At 39.5% G+C, this 19,704-nt stretch overlaps 2 protein-coding genes across 4 annotated transcripts; both read left to right on the forward strand.

Annotated features, from left to right (window-relative positions):
* The first annotated feature begins 1,366 nt into the window (after nt 1–1,366).
* Nucleotides 1,367–3,866, forward strand: mc1r (melanocortin 1 receptor). Its single transcript, XM_037095501.1, has one exon. The coding sequence runs from the start codon at nt 2,304–2,306 to the stop codon at nt 3,276–3,278; it is 975 nt and encodes a 324-aa protein (XP_036951396.1). The 5' UTR covers nt 1,367–2,303; the 3' UTR covers nt 3,279–3,866.
* A 4,078-nt stretch (nt 3,867–7,944) lies between these two features.
* Nucleotides 7,945–19,029, forward strand: def8 (differentially expressed in FDCP 8 homolog). Of its 3 annotated transcripts, none has more exons than XM_037096322.1 (12): nt 7,945–8,035; nt 9,199–9,321; nt 11,842–11,936; nt 12,064–12,213; nt 13,228–13,369; nt 13,889–14,053; nt 14,494–14,621; nt 15,703–15,816; nt 16,058–16,138; nt 16,635–16,775; nt 16,968–17,077; nt 17,493–19,029. In XM_037096322.1, the coding sequence occupies exons 1-12, from the start codon at nt 8,005–8,007 to the stop codon at nt 17,578–17,580; spliced, it is 1,368 nt and encodes a 455-aa protein (XP_036952217.1). In that variant the 5' UTR covers nt 7,945–8,004; the 3' UTR covers nt 17,581–19,029. The 3 variants fall into 3 exon arrangements, with proteins under 3 accessions (XP_036952217.1, XP_036952219.1, XP_036952218.1); XM_037096324.1 differs by having other exon boundaries at nt 7,980–8,116; nt 17,493–17,580; XM_037096323.1 differs by lacking the exon at nt 7,945–8,035 and adding an exon at nt 8,714–8,732 and having other exon boundaries at nt 17,493–17,580.
* Nucleotides 19,030–19,704: the final 675 nt, after the last annotated feature.

The following is a 19,704-nucleotide window of genomic DNA, read 5'->3' on the forward strand; positions in this document are numbered from 1 at the left end:
CAATTGTACTCATTAAACCAGTATTATATCAAACAGCAACCTTTGCTAGAATGCGGTGGAATGCTAACATCAGCCGCTGTTTTACCAAAAATGTGGTCTGATGTGCCCCCTGATGAAACTATCCATTGTCTTTATAGTTGCTAATCAATCAGGTCAGGGTAAAATGACAACGATTTGTCAGATTGCCTGTGTTTGTATGACTCGTGCCCTAGAACACAGCAGTACACCCTTTAAGCTTCACGCCCTGAGTGTGATGTGTGAGGAAAAATGGCCACCGTGGGAATGATCTATTGGTGCTCCCTGATCGGACATTTTATCTTAAATCATTCGCCGCAGTTGGCAAGACACCATCTACACATGCAGGCACTGCACTCATGATCTCTGTTAATGCTATAATTGTGTTGTGAAAAAATTCCAAGCGTCGCCGTCCTCGGCTTCCATGGACACGCCCTGGTGCACAGTGAAAACGATTGTTTCTCCTGTTCAGACTGGCCACTGAGAGGCCATTTCACTATAAGGAGCAAACATGCACAGCCCTCGATCTCTGCAAAAATGTAAAGCCAGAGTTGATATGAGCCTTCGACAGAAAGAGCTTGACAACTCTTCCAAAGTTTCTGCTGCTAAAACAGATAGACGGACCTCTGTGCTGAAAGCTGCATGACTTTGAAAGAAAGATGCTTGATGAATTGAGATTTAACTTTTTCAGACTGTTGAAGCTTCACATAAGCTTCAGGCAGTAACAGGAGTAAGGAGCTAAATGTAATTTTTGAACGTGAATGGGACATTTTTTAGTCATGGTGAGGGCTGGAATCAGATTCGATCATTTGGAGTCAGTAAGGTCAAAAAGATGTCAACAGTTCTTTTTTATAACAACCTTTCTTTGTTTGTTCAGCTCCAGATCCATACATTTACTGGGTTTGTACAAGGTCTATGTAGGCGTGTGAAGAATAAAATGGAATAGAATAGAATAGAAAAGCTTTATTGTCTGTGCCAATAGTGACAGAAATTCTCCATTGACAAGCCTCAACTATGCACACGGTTCACATTTTAAGCACATTCAAAACATTTATTTCTTGTATGTGTGACATACATATTTGTACGTATGTGCTGGCTCATGTATGGAGTTATCAACATGTGTATATGTGGATAATGTGAATTTGTCTACATTAACTTATACCTGTAATACACTAACTGATTGTATATGTGTTGCTCTGTTTGTCTTATGTTTTTTTTTTTTTTTTTATTTCTCTGTTTGTTTTATGTTTTTTATTTTGCTTTTTATTTCTCTGTTTGTTTTATGTTTTTTTTTGTTTGCGTTGTTTTGTTTATTTGTTTTTTCTCTCTCTGTCTTATGTTTTTTTATTTTGTTTGCGTTTTTTGTTTGTTTGTTTTGTTTCTCTGTCTTGTGTTCTGTTTTTTTTTTAATTTTGTTTTTGTTTGTCTTGTGTTGTTCTTTTTGTTGCTTCTTCCTTTTCTTCGTTCCTAAAATATACTGTTTTGAGTTTCTGCGGATGTCCTTCGACTTGAGGTAATAATAATAATAATAAAGGCTGGATTTTGTGTCCCATCACTTACATTAAAATGTCTTTACGGCCTCTCTCTGCAGACGGCATGAGCAGGGTTAACGTTTATATAAAAATAACAAAGTGCCTCACATAAAATGAATAAAAACCAGCAGATATGAAACACCAGTGACAGAGCAACTAATAACCTTTTCTAACTGACAGATGTGCACATGACCATCCTCTCCTTGGAGGGGGCCGCAACCCAGCTGACGTCTGTGCGGGAGGAGGAGCAGCCTGAAGTCCTCCACAATCCGGCATCACTTTGAGAAATGTTCCAGCAAGTCAGTCTCCCCAACTGTCTTTGTCGGCACTCTGCTCACTGTCATCATGTTAGTAAGATCCGACACGGGGAGGTCTGCAGCTCGAGAGCCGCGTGACAATGGAAAACCATGAGGTGTATATCCTGAAGGACGTTTCATGGATCTCCATGCGGGACGAGTCGCATCCATAGGACAGAAGAGGCGAGGAGACGCGCCAACTCACCGGACTGCCGCGGCGCGTCAGCGCGACTGCTCCAAGTTTAACCTCTGAGCTATAAAGTGATAACAGTTCATGGAGGTGTTGTCAGATATCGAACAGTCTTTGGATGCGTTGATGGGTTGAATGACTGAGCATCTTCTCATGCGACTCGCTTGATTTTCATTGGGTCGTTTTTTGTTTTTTTGTTGTTTTTTTGTTTGGTTTGTTTTTATTTTTTCTTTTCATCGTCAGTCATCCATCTCATAAAATAAATAAGACATGGCGCTGAGCAACACGTCCCTGTCCAACCCCTCCGTCCTCCACGTGGACTTCACCTTGAATGACTTCATGGACGAGAACGAGACGAACCTCACCACCGGAGAGCAGAACTCGCTGGGCTGCGTGCAGATCCGCGTCCCCCAGGAGCTCTTCCTGACCCTGGGGCTCATCAGCCTGGTGGAGAACATCCTGGTGGTCCTCGCCATCATCAAGAACCGCAACCTGCACTCGCCCATGTACTACTTCATCTGCTGCCTGGCCGTCTCCGACATCCTGGTCAGCGTCAGCAACGTGGTGGAGACCATATTCATGCTCCTCAACGACCACGGCCTGATGGACGTGCACCCCGGCATGCTGCGCTTCCTGGACAACGTCATCGACGTGATGATCTGCAGCTCCGTGGTGTCCTCGCTCTCCTTTCTGTGCACCATCGCCGCGGATCGCTACATCACCATCTTTTACGCGCTGCGCTACCACAGCATCATGACCACGCAGCGCGCCGTCACCATCATCGTGGTGGTGTGGCTGGCCAGCATCACCTCCAGCATCCTCTTCATCGTGTACCACACCGACAACGCCGTCATCGTGTGCCTCGTGACCTTCTTCTGCACCACCCTGGTGTTCAACGCCGTGCTCTACCTGCACATGTTCCTCCTGGCGCACGTGCACTCCCGGCGCATCATGGCTTTCCACAAGGCCAGGCGCCAGTCCACGAGCATGAAGGGCGCGATCACCCTCACCATCCTGCTCGGAGTGTTCATTTTATGCTGGGGCCCCTTCTTCCTCCACCTCATCCTCATCCTCACCTGCCCCGCCAGCCCCTTCTGCAACTGCTTCTTCAGAAACTTTAACCTTTTCCTCATCCTCATCATCTGCAACTCGCTCATCGACCCGCTCATCTACGCCTACCGGAGCCAGGAGCTGCGTAAAACCCTGCAGGAGCTGGTGCTGTGCTGCTGGTGCTTCGGGGTGTGACACCAGGGGTCTCCAACAGCGTCAGCTCCCGAAGGGTGACAGACTGAACTGGCAGATGATGACAATGCCCGACACTGCACGGGAGAAAGACTGTAACCCTGGAAAGTAATAATAATAACTATGATAATAATAATAATTGTGTGCATCTCATTGTGGATTTTATAATCATGTGCAAGCATCAGGTTAACTGCGGGACATTTGGACGTTTAATCCGGTACTGACTCATTCGATTGTAAACTCACACATAAGAGAGTTTGCAGGTCGCTGGACTAAACTGAAATAACTGAGTAGCATTTTATTTTGTATTAAATCAGTTTCAAATCTTTAAAAAAAAAAAAAGAAGAAAAAGGAAAAAAAAAACATGGAAAAAAAGCCATTTCCTGTGCAGATCAGTTGTGTTTCTTGTATATAAAGTGCCTTTTTCGTGTTGTTGATCCTTCTCATCTCTGCTTTTAAAAGCTGCATTTGAAGAAAACAAGGAGAACGAACTCAGACTCTGCCCTGGAGATACGTTTTATAAAATGATATAACCAAACTCATGACTCACGACAAAAACAAGCCTTGGCATTCAATGCGTAAAGGATATTTTCACGTGTTGGAGATGAGAAAATGAGTGTTTTTCACGGCCTTTCCCTTCTCGTCTGAACCCAGTCCACCTCACACTGTTACTGAAATAATTCCCATTTGGGCAGAGAAGCACCACCTAAGACAATAACTCTGGCTTATACCTTTTTCTTCTTCTTTTAAAATGCAGCAGTTAATGTGATAATTCAATGAATCGAAATCTGAAGAGAAGAATGTGGTAAAGGAAGGATAAAAAACAAACAAACAAACAAACAAACAAAACACTCATGTCTGTTGCGTGTGAAGTACTCCACCGAGACTAAATGTCCGGATGTCTGAGGAGGAGAGGAAAGGGGTGAGCTTAATCACATGAACGCTTGGTGGCAGGCCCGACGCCAGAGGCATGATGGGATTTATCACAGAAAGCAAGTCCAAATTTTATTTCTGTGTATTTCCCAGAAATGCGCCTGCGGGTTTGTTGAAATGCGTCCTGATTAACTTATGTAGGTCAAATGAGCGAGACATTGGCCTGATGGCCTGTGGGGAATGTCATTTAAAGTGTAAGCATTTAAGATCACTAAGCCTGATGCTTGTTGTCTATAGGGCCCAGACCTGAGCGTCACTGACGAGCAAAAACACAGACAAACTTTTCCAACTATGTCCTCAAATGTTCTCTCAGATCCAACTCACGGCTTCTGTCATCTTATTTATTGACGTGCCCTGTGATATATCATATTCTTTATTGATCCTAAGGATTTGTTGTTAATGGACCCACATTTTAGACTCTGAAACTGAAATTCAGGCATATAACCTGTCTTTAATTTCAGATCTCCATCCTCAGTGCTTCCTCGCAGCAGTTTCCAAATTAAGCATGGGGGAAGACACAGATCCCATCGTGAGCAGGAATCAAGTGGCCTAACTTTATTGGTTAGTCGATGTCGACCCTGTCATGTGAAATGTGCGTGCTGAGGATGAAGACTGCTGTACACAATAACTTGAAGACTGCCAGCCAGAGGATTTGCTGCTGAGAAATGAAACTGTACTTAAACAGGGTCCCTACTCTTATTACTCATCATTTTCTGTGTCCTCTTTTGATTGTCAATTATTTCTTTATTCCCTTCTTTTTGTAGTATTTGTAATGGTAATTACCCTCTTTATCCTTTTTTGCCGTTGGAGTTGTTAGAGAGGATTGTTAATGTACAGTGTACATGTTGTAAATCTTACTATTAAAGGTCATTACACTGTTGCACTATGGACTTCGTTACACCCCCTGAGCTAAAGCTGGTTCAACACAGGCTGTAAATACAGTCGGCCTAAAAAGAACTGCAGCATGCCTCCCATGTTTACCTGAATCTGTGTTAAGCAGGACCACGTTGAGCATTTATTCACTAGAAAGAATATATGTTAAGTGTAGTTGCTCTGTAGTAACTCTGCAATATGTGCAGAAGATGCTGTAAGAGGACAGAGGACATAAACTAAATAACAGTCTTCAACTTTAACATCGACGTGCAGTACTAACAGTTTTTTTTTTTTCTCGCTTTTTTAAAAAAAAGTGTGAAAGTCAAAATGTGCTCTCGGCAGAGACAGAGGGCTCATTGATATGTAACACAACGGAGCTGTTTCTGAAATGCTCAGTTTTTGAAACCCATGATCAAGTTCAGTTAGGATGCTGCACTGTAAGTAAAAACAATCATTGAAGGGGGAAGGGGGATTTCCAACAGGCCCAAAATTAAAACTGCATCCTGCACTGAGGGGAGGAATTGATCTTAATTGTTTAAAATAATATTTAAAGATCTATGTTTATTATAGTTCAACCACATGAGCATGATTTTTTTTTAAAAAGAATAATAAATAAATATATAAATAAATAAAATGTGATCTGACTGTTTTAAGGAATGTAACCCAGAGAGAGCAAGAGAGCAAAGATTAGATAAATGTGTCACAAATGTGAATGTTCCCCAGTAGATTTTTTTGTTTTTGTTGTTTTAAATTGTTTAATAGCTTAAATTTATACCTTATATTTAAAACTGTTTTTGGCCTGACTCTTGTTGTTTCAAAGGACCATGAAGAACATTTAAAAATGAAACAACCAAAAAAATAATAAAAATAAAAATTAATCATAAATTAGTGTGATCATTTGTTGATCTGTGTCTTAAACTAATTTGTCACTTTGATTTCACGATGGCAGTTGCTGCAGGGAGTTTGTCCCTTGGCTTTGTGTTGTTTGTTTAAAGTCTGAAGGGTGAAAAATATTCTATTCATGCTTTTGGCTGACAGTGTGCAAGGATGACTTTATTCCTCATGAATCTTACTTGTCTCTTACTTCTTATGTTCACATGTCACTGACAAATCATTTTATTCATATTTATTATTAATCGTCTTATCATTGCATTGCACAATGATAAGACGATTCACGATTCACGGCCAGAGTCAGTGAGACAGGCGGAGCAGACTGATGCAGTTAGTAAATACTGCTTTCTTTCTCTGCATCTAGGGGACGGAGAAGGGAAATGGCAGTTCTGTAAAACATGTTTTAAAAAAGGAAAAGATGATATCGGTGAACTTGAGAGCTGAGCTGTGCTGATTTGTTTAACACCACAAAGGACCGAACCAGACAAATGAATGATAACATAGGTACCCAGAGAGAACCAGCAGGCAGGAGGAGAACATGCAAACTCTGCACAGACAAGCTCTGCTCTAGGCAGGTCCCAAACCCAGGAATCGGCATTTTAAATACTGCATTTATATTTCATATTTCATTAAAATATTTAATCTAAAAAGTCAGAGTTGGTTCTCCACGCTGGAAATGAAGTAGAACAATTAGCCCGTTGGCTAACACACATGATGTCCTCGATGAATATCAGGAATAGGCAGAAATGTCTTGTGCTTGACTTTCCATTATTGTCAAGGATGTAAATACCCCAAGGATGACCCAAGTGTGACTGCATTAAGTCTGGGAAGCAGGATGTTTACAGTTATGACTTCTTCCTTCATTAAGCTGCACAAAGCGGCTCTGTTTACTGTTTAGCTGAGAAAAATCTCCACAGCTGCCATCGTGACAACAAACACACAGTCAAGCCCTAATTAGGTGGAACACTGTTAATTAAGTTCTGACTGATGAAGACTGTCAGCTGCTAATTAGCATATCTACATATTTAACTTAAAGGTCCTCATCAAATACTGATGGTTTCCCAACTCATCAAGAATTACCGTTCTCAGTATCTGAGTATTTGACAAGTTGGCAGTAAGACTCAAAAATAAAATTTTCTTACAGATGGGACCTTTGATATGAAGTCCTCCAGGTATCTGACAATGACAGTTGAGTAGAGAGTAGGCTACAATGTATTCATTTAAGGATTCTTCTCACACTGAAGTAACTCCATAACTCTTGGGCAAGATAGTGAACCCCAATCTGCTCCTGATGTGCTGGTCGGCCCCTTGCATGGCAGCCACCTCCATCACTGCATGTATGAATAAATTACTGCTAGTCGACAAGTGTCTGCTAAATGCCCCAAATGTAAATGTAAGAGTGACCCTGCCATGTCAATTACTCATGAAGCAATATATGATTTTGAATATATACATACATCCTTGGATATATGGAAATACAGGTTTAAAACACACATGAAATAGTAAACCCCCTGTGTGCCCATGTATGAAAAACCCATACTAAACTCCCCATATGCACATATATGACAAAATGTTTATATGGTATTGTATGCTGCAGCCATACATGTTGACACTACATATGTAAAATACCCATATTAAAATGTGTATGTACATTTATCAAAAGATTTTATTTAAGGAAAGAGTGCCTCCCCTCCATCACTGTGAAGGTGATATCTTCTCATCTCGGAGGAAGTTATGGTCCCACATTTCATCAATCATACGGGATACTTATTTTCAATGTAAAAGCCCCCCAAAATACATCCATATAAGATAATAACCTTTAATATGAACTATTTGGATAAGAGACATCGATGTTACCTATTTCGTATTTAAGTTTTTGGTTTAGTACAGAAAACTAACCCGATGATTCATAATTATCTCATATTAATTAAGCAACAGCTACTGACATACAGTCTTATTTTGAAAATACGTACCGGAACTTACCCATTTAAAACACTGAAAACTTGACGCTGTTTGCCTGGTGATGTAGCTGATGACAGGGACAAAACAACACGGGGAAAACTGTACGTTCTACGGCAAGCGTCGACCAAAATATATATTTTACAATTGTCGGTTCCTTGTTGATAAATAGGGTCAACAACGGGGTAAGCGTCAGACCAGACCGAACAGTTAAATTAGCAAACATTAGCATCAAACCGACGCTTGGTTTCTTTCGAAGCTAGTTAGCTAGCTAACGTTAGCTGACTGTTGACATTTGAGTGTTGATGTTGTTGAGCCCTGTTTGTGCTGTTAGCATATTACCTGTGACCAGTATTATTCAATACCCTACATGTCAAGTTGTATTGCTCGAGACATAATGGAGGTTATCGATGTGTAGAGGAGGACAGTAAACACCAGCTGTGATTGGTTGTAATTGGTGAGGCGAGGCTTCAATTTGTGTTTACAAAGTCTCTCAGGGTTTGCACAGTTTTCTCTGTTGATGGTAAAACATGTAGGATAACAGTTTGAAAAACAGTTGACCAAATGTCTGTATTTGAACCATTATTTAGAGGTGATTTCCTGTCAACCAGCGTCGCAGACTGCCCAGTGACAGCGTTGTTTCTCTGCACATTGATTTTTAATAGGATTTTTATAGGATGGCTGTGGTTTCAGTTTCAGGTCATTTTGATATGGAACATCCTCACAACACTTGCATGATTCAAACCACACGATTCCAGTTTAATTGAGCTTCTTGGTTAAAACATCACATGAAAGTTGAAGGTGAGGTATTGCTTTTGTTGATGTTACCTGTTCTCATGCAGTCTGTGGACCAGTTATTTAAAGTCTTGATATGGCAGTATATAGTTACATTTATTAGCATTTGTAACAAAAGGAGGAGCAGATGTGTCACTGTCAAAATCCTACTACTCAGTCTTTAAAAGCAGTTATAATGTCTTATGTGGTTCTGGAGTAGCTTTGTTACATCTGAGAAAACAACCCTGAAGATCACAGCTGGAGTCATAACAGAAAGTCTGTATTACAGCTAGACTGAAAGAGTTCTTTACTGGATAGCAGCAGCACAGTTAAATTGTGATCTTAATGCAACCACACTGCTTAATAAGCAATAACTATGGAGACACATTAGCTACCTCACTTCCATTAAAAGGCAGCCAGGAGCCTCCGTCCTGCGTAATTCTAAACACAAGAGCAGAGAAGTGTGACTGTAATGTATTCCTTCTTCCCTCAGATGTAGCCGATGAAATGGAGTATGATGAGAGACTCGCACATTTCCGACAAACCCGCCTCAATCCCTTTGATCGCGGAGAGGGAGAAGATGGTCCCCAGGGAGGCAAGACGCCACCACAGCATGGTACAGTTCTCTCACTTTAAGTTCATCTTCACACCTGTGGCTAAGTTAAAGGGGAAAAAAAGTTGCCTGTAAATTAGTTTTCTGGTGCACTTTTACGAATACGAATAAACCAAGCGGTGTAAATTTGAAATCATACGGCTGCAGCTGGACCTATTATGTCAAACACTACATATCACTATAGAGGACCATTAAAAATACATGGAGTAGGACTGGAACACAACATAATTCTGTTAAACACTCTTTGTCTTTTCTTTGTGTCAGAATCCCAGAAACTAAATGCTGATGCGTAAAATTGTGAGGATTGTTAAAACATTTTTGGAAGAATTAATAGCTTTCGGCTATTGAAAATCTTGATTTTGGCTGTCAGTCAAGTTTACTTTGTCAGACATTAATGTATATTGTTACACTCTGAAAAGATGTCTTGTTTCGTAGACTGTGGAAAAAGCCAGTAAATCTGTGATTTTATAGAAACAACACATTTTAAATACTCAGCTGTCCTTGAGTTGTTCACTGTAGGTATGTGGAGTAAAGAAAAACAATGTTTTACTGATCTATAGGTGAAAGTGGGTGTAGTAATATGACTAATATATCGATATTCTTGACATTTCCCTTACTAAACAGATAGGTGCAGCAATGTGAGGTAGTTTCTGCTTTTCTAAATGTCACGTATTTGCAGATATACATTTTGTGCCCTTACAGTAATACAGAAAGGCGATCAGGTGCTTAGATCATGTTGCCAGGGCTCATTTGCTATATGGTGGAGTGAGTCTCTCCTGCAACTGATGATTACAAATAAATAAACTGTTTTCATCTAGTCTCGAATGGATCCTAATACTTGAATAGCACTGGACTGTTGTCAGTAGACTTATAGAAAAGGAAGTTAAACACTGAGACTGAACCAGAGGAAATAAAAGCATAAGTGTAAGCAGTACTGTAGTAACACTTCCTGTATTTTAGGAGTTGGGAATCAAAGACATTGTTATTAGAGCACAGTGATTTTGAAATGCAAGCCTGACACACTGTAAGCTGAGCTGCTTCATTGTCCTCTCTCTGTGTGGCACTGAGAAGCTGAATTCACCCGAAATGTTTTGCTCTGACGTGTATGCAGGTAATAACCACATTTGTCTGCACTTTTTCAGAAAGATAGAGAGTGGTTTGTTAAAATGTAGTGATCTGGGTAGTATTTTGCTAGATTTTCTGAACTGTATAATTTATCAAATTTAAAATGTCAGTCAACATGCCTAATAAATCCAGTATACACTGTTGATAATTAGTGTCAGTGTATTTTAAGTGTTAATTTCGTGCAGGTGTTATTTGACATACAGACTTGGGTTTGCCACATACTTCATATTGCATTGATGTTTTTTTCCCCTTTTTTCTCTTTTTCCCCTTTTAATGATTATATATAGATAAGCAACACCTAATTAATGTACTAAATGTTCTGTACTCTTCTGTGATTCCCAGTTATTCCCAGTTGTGTTATCTTGCTGTATACTCGAGTCTATATGAAGCCTCTTTTCCCACATTCTGTTTTAAGTTAGACTCATCAGTACATTTTTATCAAATGTAAATAGGACATCCACGTATCCTGTCCAGCACCAATCGGCAGCTAGACACATGCTTTAGTTTGCAAACAGGTTCGCCAGAACAAGTAACCAAAATATAAAATCTGTTTAGGCAGCTCCAAGCAGCTACTGTGGTCACACACATCAGAAAGCACAAGCCCACCCCTTTTTTAATAGTACCTCTATGCATCTTCTTAAAACATTGCTGTGTCTCCGTGCCAGTAAAATGTTTTATCATATACTGATATTATGGAAGCATTACCCCTTGATCTTATGGATATTTTGGAATATTTGCAGATAAACTCAAACAAAAAATACAATTTCACTTACTGTACTATCTAAGTTAAGTCAAGTGTTAAAGACATGTAAATAATGAGGATAAGAATAATTTCACATGTAATAGACCAATGCACATAGCACACATACCACACTAATGTAATCTAATGTACAGTACCACATATTAAACTTGTTTATACATAAATAGTTGATAGTAGCACCAGTAGTTGTTGAAGAATGTTGTTTTAATTGATTTAGAAGCATACCATGAGTGAATCTTGGACTATGAATGACCTGATAAAAAAAAAAAGAAGAAAATGTTTTTAAAAAGAATCATACCATATGTGAATGCCTACGTTACAGATTGATTGTAAACATGTAAATGCAAAAATGATCGGCACTTCATAGTTCATTCAGCTCGGTGATCTGTTTTGTCAGCTGACTTGGTTACACATTACCAGAAGTGCTAAAAAAATGTACCTGTGATTCCTTCAGTTGTCTGTTATGAGTTTTGTCCTTTTGTCCACTTCTTGAGTGGTGAGTCAGAGTGTAGAGATTGTCCTGAGTGGCCAGCGTCATGTGTGTGAAATTAGCATGCATGCCTGAGCGCACTTAGCAGACCATAGTGTGTATGCTTACAAGAAGAACGGTGCCTTATGCCAAGTGGTCTTCTTTTTAGAAACAAGGCCTGAGCTGTTCTCTGGGACCAGAACCCACAGTTCAGATCGGACCATGGATCTTGGTCTAGCTGAGGACCACTTCTCCAGGCCTGTGGTAAGTAAAGCTTACCACTCCAGATGAAACAGTTTCATATCATAAAACTGACAGAGCCTGCATGCAGAACTTCCTATTCTATTTACTGCCTTTGAGACATGCCTTTGCTCTTGTTCACCCTTTACAGGGTTCGTTTGTGGCGTCCGACATTGAGCAGCTGAAACTTGCCATAGAGGAGTGTAAGAAGCTGATCCTGGAGCTGCCAGAGCACTCGGAGAGACAAAAGGACACAGTGGTGAAACTTATCCACCTTCGCCTCAAACTGCAGGAGCTTAAGGTTGGAACTGAGGAGTTAATAGAGAAGTACATGAAATGATAGTTGAGTTGTTGGTGCTGGCGCAGTGGCACAATCAGTAAAACCAATCCTAAATTGACTGATTTGACTTGTATGTTTTCAGTTTTGTGTAATGTATTATGAGAGGCATGCCTTTTTACTGGATTACTAGAGGGCTGTTTCTGAAAGTAATGCTGCATTCATGTGCATTTGGAAAATCTAGAGCTCAGGGGTTTGGATAACCTGGTCAGGCCAAGCGGTTTGGGGAGGGAAATGGACTTTATATTGTAGTTAATCAGAGAGGGTATGAAGAATGTCATAAGAAATTCTGCTTGGCCTGCCTTTTGTGACAGCACCTTTTTTTAAAAAAAAAAAAAAGGAAAAAAAAGGGTTTCTTCAACATTCATTGCATCACTTTTGACCTTTTAGCTTTTTTCCTGTATGGGATAAATGAGAGCAGGCATTGTAGACTGTCTTAGAGAATGATAAGTTGATCAACAAGTTTGTGGAGATAAGCAAGTGCAAAAGTTCCTCATGTTTCTAATAGCTCAGTTTCTCTCTCCCGATAGCAAATTTAACTCACTTTCTGGTGAAGAGAATGTTAGTAATTTCTGGTGGTGTTTTGGAGCTGTGTTTTATATGTTTATTTCTGAGATTTATTTCTACCAGCCAATATCTACCGAAGTTTGCATGCTAACCAGCTAGCCCTGATCTGTACTATCTCCTGGGAACTCTTTGTACTGCCGGAGGGCCCTGTAGTTTCAACAGGGAAAGAAGGATAATGTTTTCCTCACTCAATAGAAAAGTAGAACCATCCAGCCCCCCCCCCCCCCCCTTGTGTGGGCAAACTCTCTCAGCTAATAAGGCCACTTAGCTACATGGCAAACTGAGCTACTTGCTCACGGCAAGTAGTTGGTTCACCCAAAGAAAGCTACAGTAAAGAGAACCACGTTCAGTGAAGTAAGTCGTTCATTTAATATACACATTGTATAATGCTTGCAATTTGTCCCCTTAAAGGACCCTGAGGAGGATGAGCCTAATCTGAGAGTCCTGCTAGAGCATCGCTTTTCCAAGGAAAAGAGCAAGAGTGTGAAACAGACCTGTGACAAGTGTAGCACCATCATCTGGGGCCTCATCCAGACTTGGTATACCTGCACAGGTGAGAAAACTAGACAGTTAATCTTTCTGATATAACACTGTGGATATATTTGAGTAGCGACATTGTAAATCATCATATTGTGCATGGAATAAGATGTTTTCAGGGCACATAGATTTTCAAAATTGAGACCTAAACAAGATCAACTCTATATGAATTTCCTTTTTTAATTTACATTTGTGTACAGTCTCACTGTCTGTACACTGTCTTAAGATGTCTTTCTATCTGAGCCAAAGATTTAATTTTAATTTGAACTGTCATTTTTATCAGATTAGTAGTTAGAACAATAATTCTAAGACTTTGATTCAATTTTATAATTTGTTTGATGAAATATTTTTAGATTTTAATTTTATGTTCTCATGCATCTTGTTTTTTTTTTTTTTCATACTCGGTGTTAGCATCTTTCTACAGCTCTCCAAATAACAGCCATTAACCAGTCATACCAAACCCACTGGGTGTAACAGTAGTGCAATTGCACCAAAAAAATGTCATGCCCTGTGATTATCTCTTTTCTTGTTTCAGGCTGCTATTATCGTTGTCACAGTAAGTGTATGAACATGATCACCAAGCCTTGTGTCAGGTCAAAGGTCAGCCACCAGTCCGAGTATGAGCTCAGCATCTGCCCTGAGATAGGACTAGACCGGCAAGACTACCGCTGTGCAGAATGTCGTACGCCTATTTCACTGAGTGAGTACATATTTACCATGTTGGTATATTTTTGACCACTTGAAATCAGTAAACAAAGGATTTCAAATAAGATCACCAGCGATAAGATTTCTATATTATAGAAGCTTGGTAGAGGAAAGAAGGTGTTTTGTAGTCTCGTGGTACTACAGTGGATATTTATATATTGCCAGATAGCAGCTAAACAACTGGCAACTCTGCTAAATGTCCTTAATGTAAATGTAAATGTGAACAACTGACTTATATCATGCTGGCGTTGCTACCAAGCTATGCTGTTGGCTTATTAATATAAAGACATAACATTACCACAGAAAGGTGAAAACTTTAACTTTCTCAACACAATTACTATTACTAAGCAAACAAATCTGTTTTAAATGAATCTAAGTAACATCCTGCCTTTTTGTTTCATAGTTTGGCTATACTCTGGCACATTTGTCTTGTAGGGGGCGTGCCAAGTGAAGCCAGACAGTGTGACTACACAGGCCAGTATTACTGCAGCACATGCCACTGGAACGACACGGCTATCGTCCCAGCTCGTGTCATCCACAACTGGGAGTTTGAACCACGCAAGGTATCCCCACGACCACAACAAAATACGCTCAGCATGTAAAAGTATCCCCTCCCGATTTTTATGTTTATCTATTAGACCTCTTGTCAAATTATACCCCTTTACAAACAGTAGATGAGTGTATGATTTGAACTTGATGTGGCTCTCATATTTGTTTGCCCATATTGTTCTTTTATAAGTGTCACTGCTGAACATCAGAACTGTATTATTGTGTGCTATTAGAATTATGTTACATAAGCATAAAAAAAACTGGAACTCCAAAAACATTTACATATCGAAGTCAATTTACTAGTCATGAGGAGTGCTGCACAGACTGTGGAAGCGTCTTAACTATGTTACTACAGAGGTGCTTTTTCAAGTGAAGTCAGTTGTGGTATAAACATCAGAAACATTAAATAACAAAAAAGGCCTGTTTATGAAAGCCAGTCAGCATCTGACTCACTATCAAGTTCAACTGAAGTCAGGACAAGGTTGTGATTCTAAGTCACATGATGTGCATCAACCTATTCTGGCTATCCCTGACTGCAGCTTTAACTAGGGTTTCAACATTCTACAAATCCACAGTTTGACTTGACCCGAGTGTAAGGTCCTGTTTCGATTCACTTTTCAATTATTATTATTGTCAGCACTAGTGGCTACACTATTTTTAGACTTGCATCTTTATTTCTTAAGATCAACAGACTATTGGTTTCATGCCCTGACAACTGTCATTAACATTTTCAAAATCTTCTATTTAGAGATAGGGGTAGATTACAGCATCAGCTTGACTTATTCTTTATGACTTTTTTTGCAGTTTAGAGTTGGGTAAGTCAAATAAATTCACCAAAAATAAAAAGTTTCAGATTTCCACCCAGAATACCGCCCTACAGTGGTTCAGAAATAAAAAAAACAAAAAGAAACAAAAGGGTTTCCCAGCACTACATTTTAATTTGGTTGAAAATAAAAGCTCATTTTGAACGAATTTCGATTTTAACATAAGAAATCATGACAGCCCTCGGTTTAACCCACCTCACTGTGTTGGTTTGAAAACAACATGAGTGTATTCATGTGCAGTCTGTGTTTTGACAGCGTGTATCATTTTCAGGTTTGTCGCTCCTCGATGCGTTACTTGGCCCTAATGATACCACGACCTGTGCTGAAGCTCAAAGAAATCAACCCGCTGCTATTTAACTTTGTGGAGGAACTGGTCGAGATCAGGGTGGGTAGCTTCATCTGTTTTTAGAGGCACTCTTATGGATCAAGGTTCTCATATTTAGCTTGGAATCACTACAAAAACAATGAGTTGTTTGATCACACAATGCCTCCTGTGCTTTCTTGCTAAGTTTTGGATGGAGTAGCAGTACTCCAGCATGAGCATTTAAACTGAAAATCAGTCTGTGTGCATTGAGTGAGACCAACAGTGATGTGTGTGTTTGTGTTTGTGTGTTTTTGCTCTACAGAAACTCCGTCAAGATATTCTGTTGATGAAACCCTATTTTATTACGTGCAAGGAGGCCATGGAGGCTCGGCTATTACTACAGGTCAGTATCAGTATCATTATATGTACACAGACATTGTGACCAATGAGTTACATGTTACAACAGCACCACCATGTGGTGTAATTGGAGAACCTGCGCCGCATCGGGACAGGTGCCTGATGTGAAATGGAGATGCTGTATGTGGTATTAGTCTAGAAACACACATACTGTAAACCTGACTTTACTATCTGTGGTAGCCTAAATATGCAAAGTAACCATTAACTGAAAAGTGCAAGATTTTCTGCCAAAATTTAGTGGAGTATAATTAGAAACTGGCATAACATGGAATTATTCGAACAAAGTAAAAGTACATCAGAGTTAGAGTACATGATTAAATGTACTTAGTTAGAATAGAACAGAATAGTTTGAGTCTAAATCATAGTTTTTAATGGCAAGTATCATAATAATGCATATATTTTCCCTTCGCAAGTTTGTGTATGGTTTATGGTTCAATAACACATTTTCATAACACTTTTTCTCTTGTACTTGTCTTCTGCAGCTACAAGACCGGCAGCACTTTGTGGAAAACGATGACATGTATTCACTACAGGATTTGATTGACATCTCCAGCGGCAGACTCAGCTGTTCGCTCACAGAGATCCACACCACATTTGCTAAGCACATCAAACTAGACTGTGAGGTGAGCTCACACATAAAGCAGAAATAACCATATTAATGACTTCTCTTGATTTGTGAGCTTGTTGCAGTCTTGTCATGAGGCCATAGGCACTTAATGGCAACTTTGTTACTTGCTAAAGGAGTACAAGGCGTATAACCTCTGTGAAACCCTGACTTTCTGACTCATTTTGTATGTGTTTGTGTGTGTATGTAGCGTTGTCAGGCCAAAGGATTCGTGTGTGAGCTGTGTAAGGAAGGAGACATCCTTTTCCCTTTCGACAGTCACACCTCAGTGTGTCACGAGTGCTCTGCTGTCTTCCACAGGTTAGTCACCTCTGATCAGTCAGACAGAAACATGTTTGTGATTGTGAGGAGTCTAAAATGTAGTTGTGAAAACATCTGTGGAGAAAAACACAGCCTGCAGTAATGGATACAAAATAAAACACCAGCACTGAAGTGGTGTTTTTTCCCCCAATGAGCAGAGCTTTTAGTAGTCCATAGACATCAAGTTATTGGGCTGTTCTGGTGTAAGATTGTCAGTCAACATGCCCTCACACCACATAAAGAGAAGTAAGACATTCATTACTACATTTGTTCAACTTACTCTAAGTAGCAAAAAAGTTCAATTGCACAAACTGAACGATTCCTTTAAACTGAAAAACATGTTACCCAAACAAGACACCATTAATATGATGCATTTTTAACAAGAAATGTCTGTGTTTGTTTTGTGTCTCATTAGAGATTGTTACTATGACAACTCCACCACATGTCCGAGATGTGCCCGAATGACCGAGCGCAAGCAGGATGACGACGTGAAAGATGCATAACTCTGGAGAGGACCAACTGATGTTACTGGATGTTGCACTTGCGCCTCATGTTGTGCTCTACACTATCAACAGAGTCTGACTGAAGACTACAGTAGCTTTTTCGTCTTTGTCCTTGGTTTGTTGTGTGCATACGTTTATACTGTAGTGTCTTAATCTTCCTGTGCACTACATTATGAAGCAGGGTACTTCAAACCCCATCTGGAAATTAATATATATATATATTTTTTATCCAACTTTTTAATCTATACTGAAATTGGATGTACTGAACACTGTGTATGTATGTTTGTGTGAGTGACTGGCATTAGTGTGTATGTGTCTGCTTGTATAAATGTACAAAATAAATGCCCTATAGAAAAATGCCACATTATCAGTAGGTGATAATGCATGCTTTACAAGCCTCAACTTAATTAACCTAAACTGCCAACTATGCTGAATACTAAAATTAAAGGTTGCCATATATGCTTACATTATTTTTTGGGGAATTTTAGGGATCATAACTTCAGCCTCCAAAGACCAAATGACAACATTTATATTAACCAGAGATTTGCCTTTTAGCTTCATAATGTATGTGTCGATTTTAAAAACAGTAAATGCTCTTGAAAGTTAAATGCGTGACCTTGCACTGAGCATCAGTTCATTAGGGTAATTACTGAGTATAATACATAGAAATCAGTTAGTTTACAATAATAATTGAATCAAATCTGTTAGACTTTGCGATCCTAACATCACTGGGACTATTTTCCCTTCATGTATTCCATCATCTGTTCCAGCACTGACACATGCACTCACCTATACTGTCCTTACAGTAGTCTGTACGGGTTCATGTTGCATGCATAATATCCCTACAGTTATAAGCTGTTGAATCAGTTAACATTTCATAAGAACTTAAAAAGCTATGTCCAGATAAGAGGCTGTGTAGTAAATCTTCAAGACCATAATTTAAAATATACATACATATATTGACAAAAGGTACATAATCAAAGCATGCATAACCAGTACAACGAAAAAGGCACGTGGAAGTTAACTGTGCTGTCCTGTTTATTCAAAACTGTGAGCTCATTGTAGACTTTTTTGATCTGTGTTTAATCTGATTCAGTCTAGTGCAGTCAGTGTGTAGCAAACAGATGTGATTACTCATGAACATCGTGTGCCTAAGATTGTCAAGTTGCATACAGCTGTTTTCCAAACGTCTTAATGCACTCGCCATCATGTAATGTATGTATAGCACACTGTGTCCAGGGATGACAAAGTGACACCTTTGGTAATGTGTAAATGTCGACCTCAAGTATTTGTTTTAAAATAATGAGTTTTGGCTGTGTTATCTTTCAGCATGATACTGTATGATTTTTTGTTATTTCAAACTAATAGACATACATGGTGTTGGTAAAAGCACCAAAAAACATGTTGGAGTAGTGCATGAATAAAGTCATGAAATGCATTAAAGCTGGAGCTCTGTGTCAAGTTCATCTTTCACCTGTTTAGAGATGAGTTGGTTTGGTTTGCAACAGTAGTCATCACAACCAGTACACACAATTGTAAAATAATACAATAAATAGTGACAGAACATGCAACACACAGCAAGCCATCTTATCTTATCTCTCTGATTCTGATATATGAGGCAGTGGACCAAATCATTTCAGCTTTTCTTTAACAAAAAATATTAGTAAATTATCAGAATTGTTGCCAATTAATTTTCTGAATTAGTGTAGTGAATAACTGACTGATCATTGCACCAATTATTTTATTTTTTCCCTAGCGGATGTATAAAATGGCAGAAAATGCAAACACTCCAGCAAAGAACAAGTACTTCATGTACTGACTTTGCAAGAGTTGAAGTGAGGCAGCACGGTGCATCAGTCACGCCTACTACACGTGGGAAATCAAATGCAAGTATACAGGAGGGGGCGTGGAGGACGTGGATATCTTCCAATCATTATGCAAGACTGTGCAAAGAACACAATGTCCCATGATATACCTGAATATTTTAAGCCAAGTGAGAGAAACAAAACGCTATGTAGTTTGGTGCACTGAATATACAGCTTTAAGTTGATCGCACCGGTGCGAGACAAAGAACTGAATCCAAGCCAAAAATGCTCCACGTCTGAAATCTCACCCTGCTCTTTT

Source organism: Acanthopagrus latus, chromosome 4 (assembly GCF_904848185.1).
Source record: "Acanthopagrus latus isolate v.2019 chromosome 4, fAcaLat1.1, whole genome shotgun sequence".
Lineage (NCBI taxonomy): Eukaryota > Metazoa > Chordata > Actinopteri > Spariformes > Sparidae > Acanthopagrus > Acanthopagrus latus.

Coding starts and splice junctions, on each gene's coding strand:
- def8 (XM_037096322.1), top strand. CDS start 8,005: ATGACAGGGACAAAACAACACGGGGAAAACT. Junction 9,322..11,841: donor CAAGACGCCACCACAGCATG/GTACAGTTCTCT, acceptor TCTTCTTTTTAG/AAACAAGGCCTGAGCTGTTC. Junction 14,622..15,702: donor GGGAGTTTGAACCACGCAAG/GTATCCCCACGA, acceptor TATCATTTTCAG/GTTTGTCGCTCCTCGATGCG.
- mc1r (XM_037095501.1), top strand. CDS start 2,304: ATGGCGCTGAGCAACACGTCCCTGTCCAACCCCTCCGTCCTCCACGTG.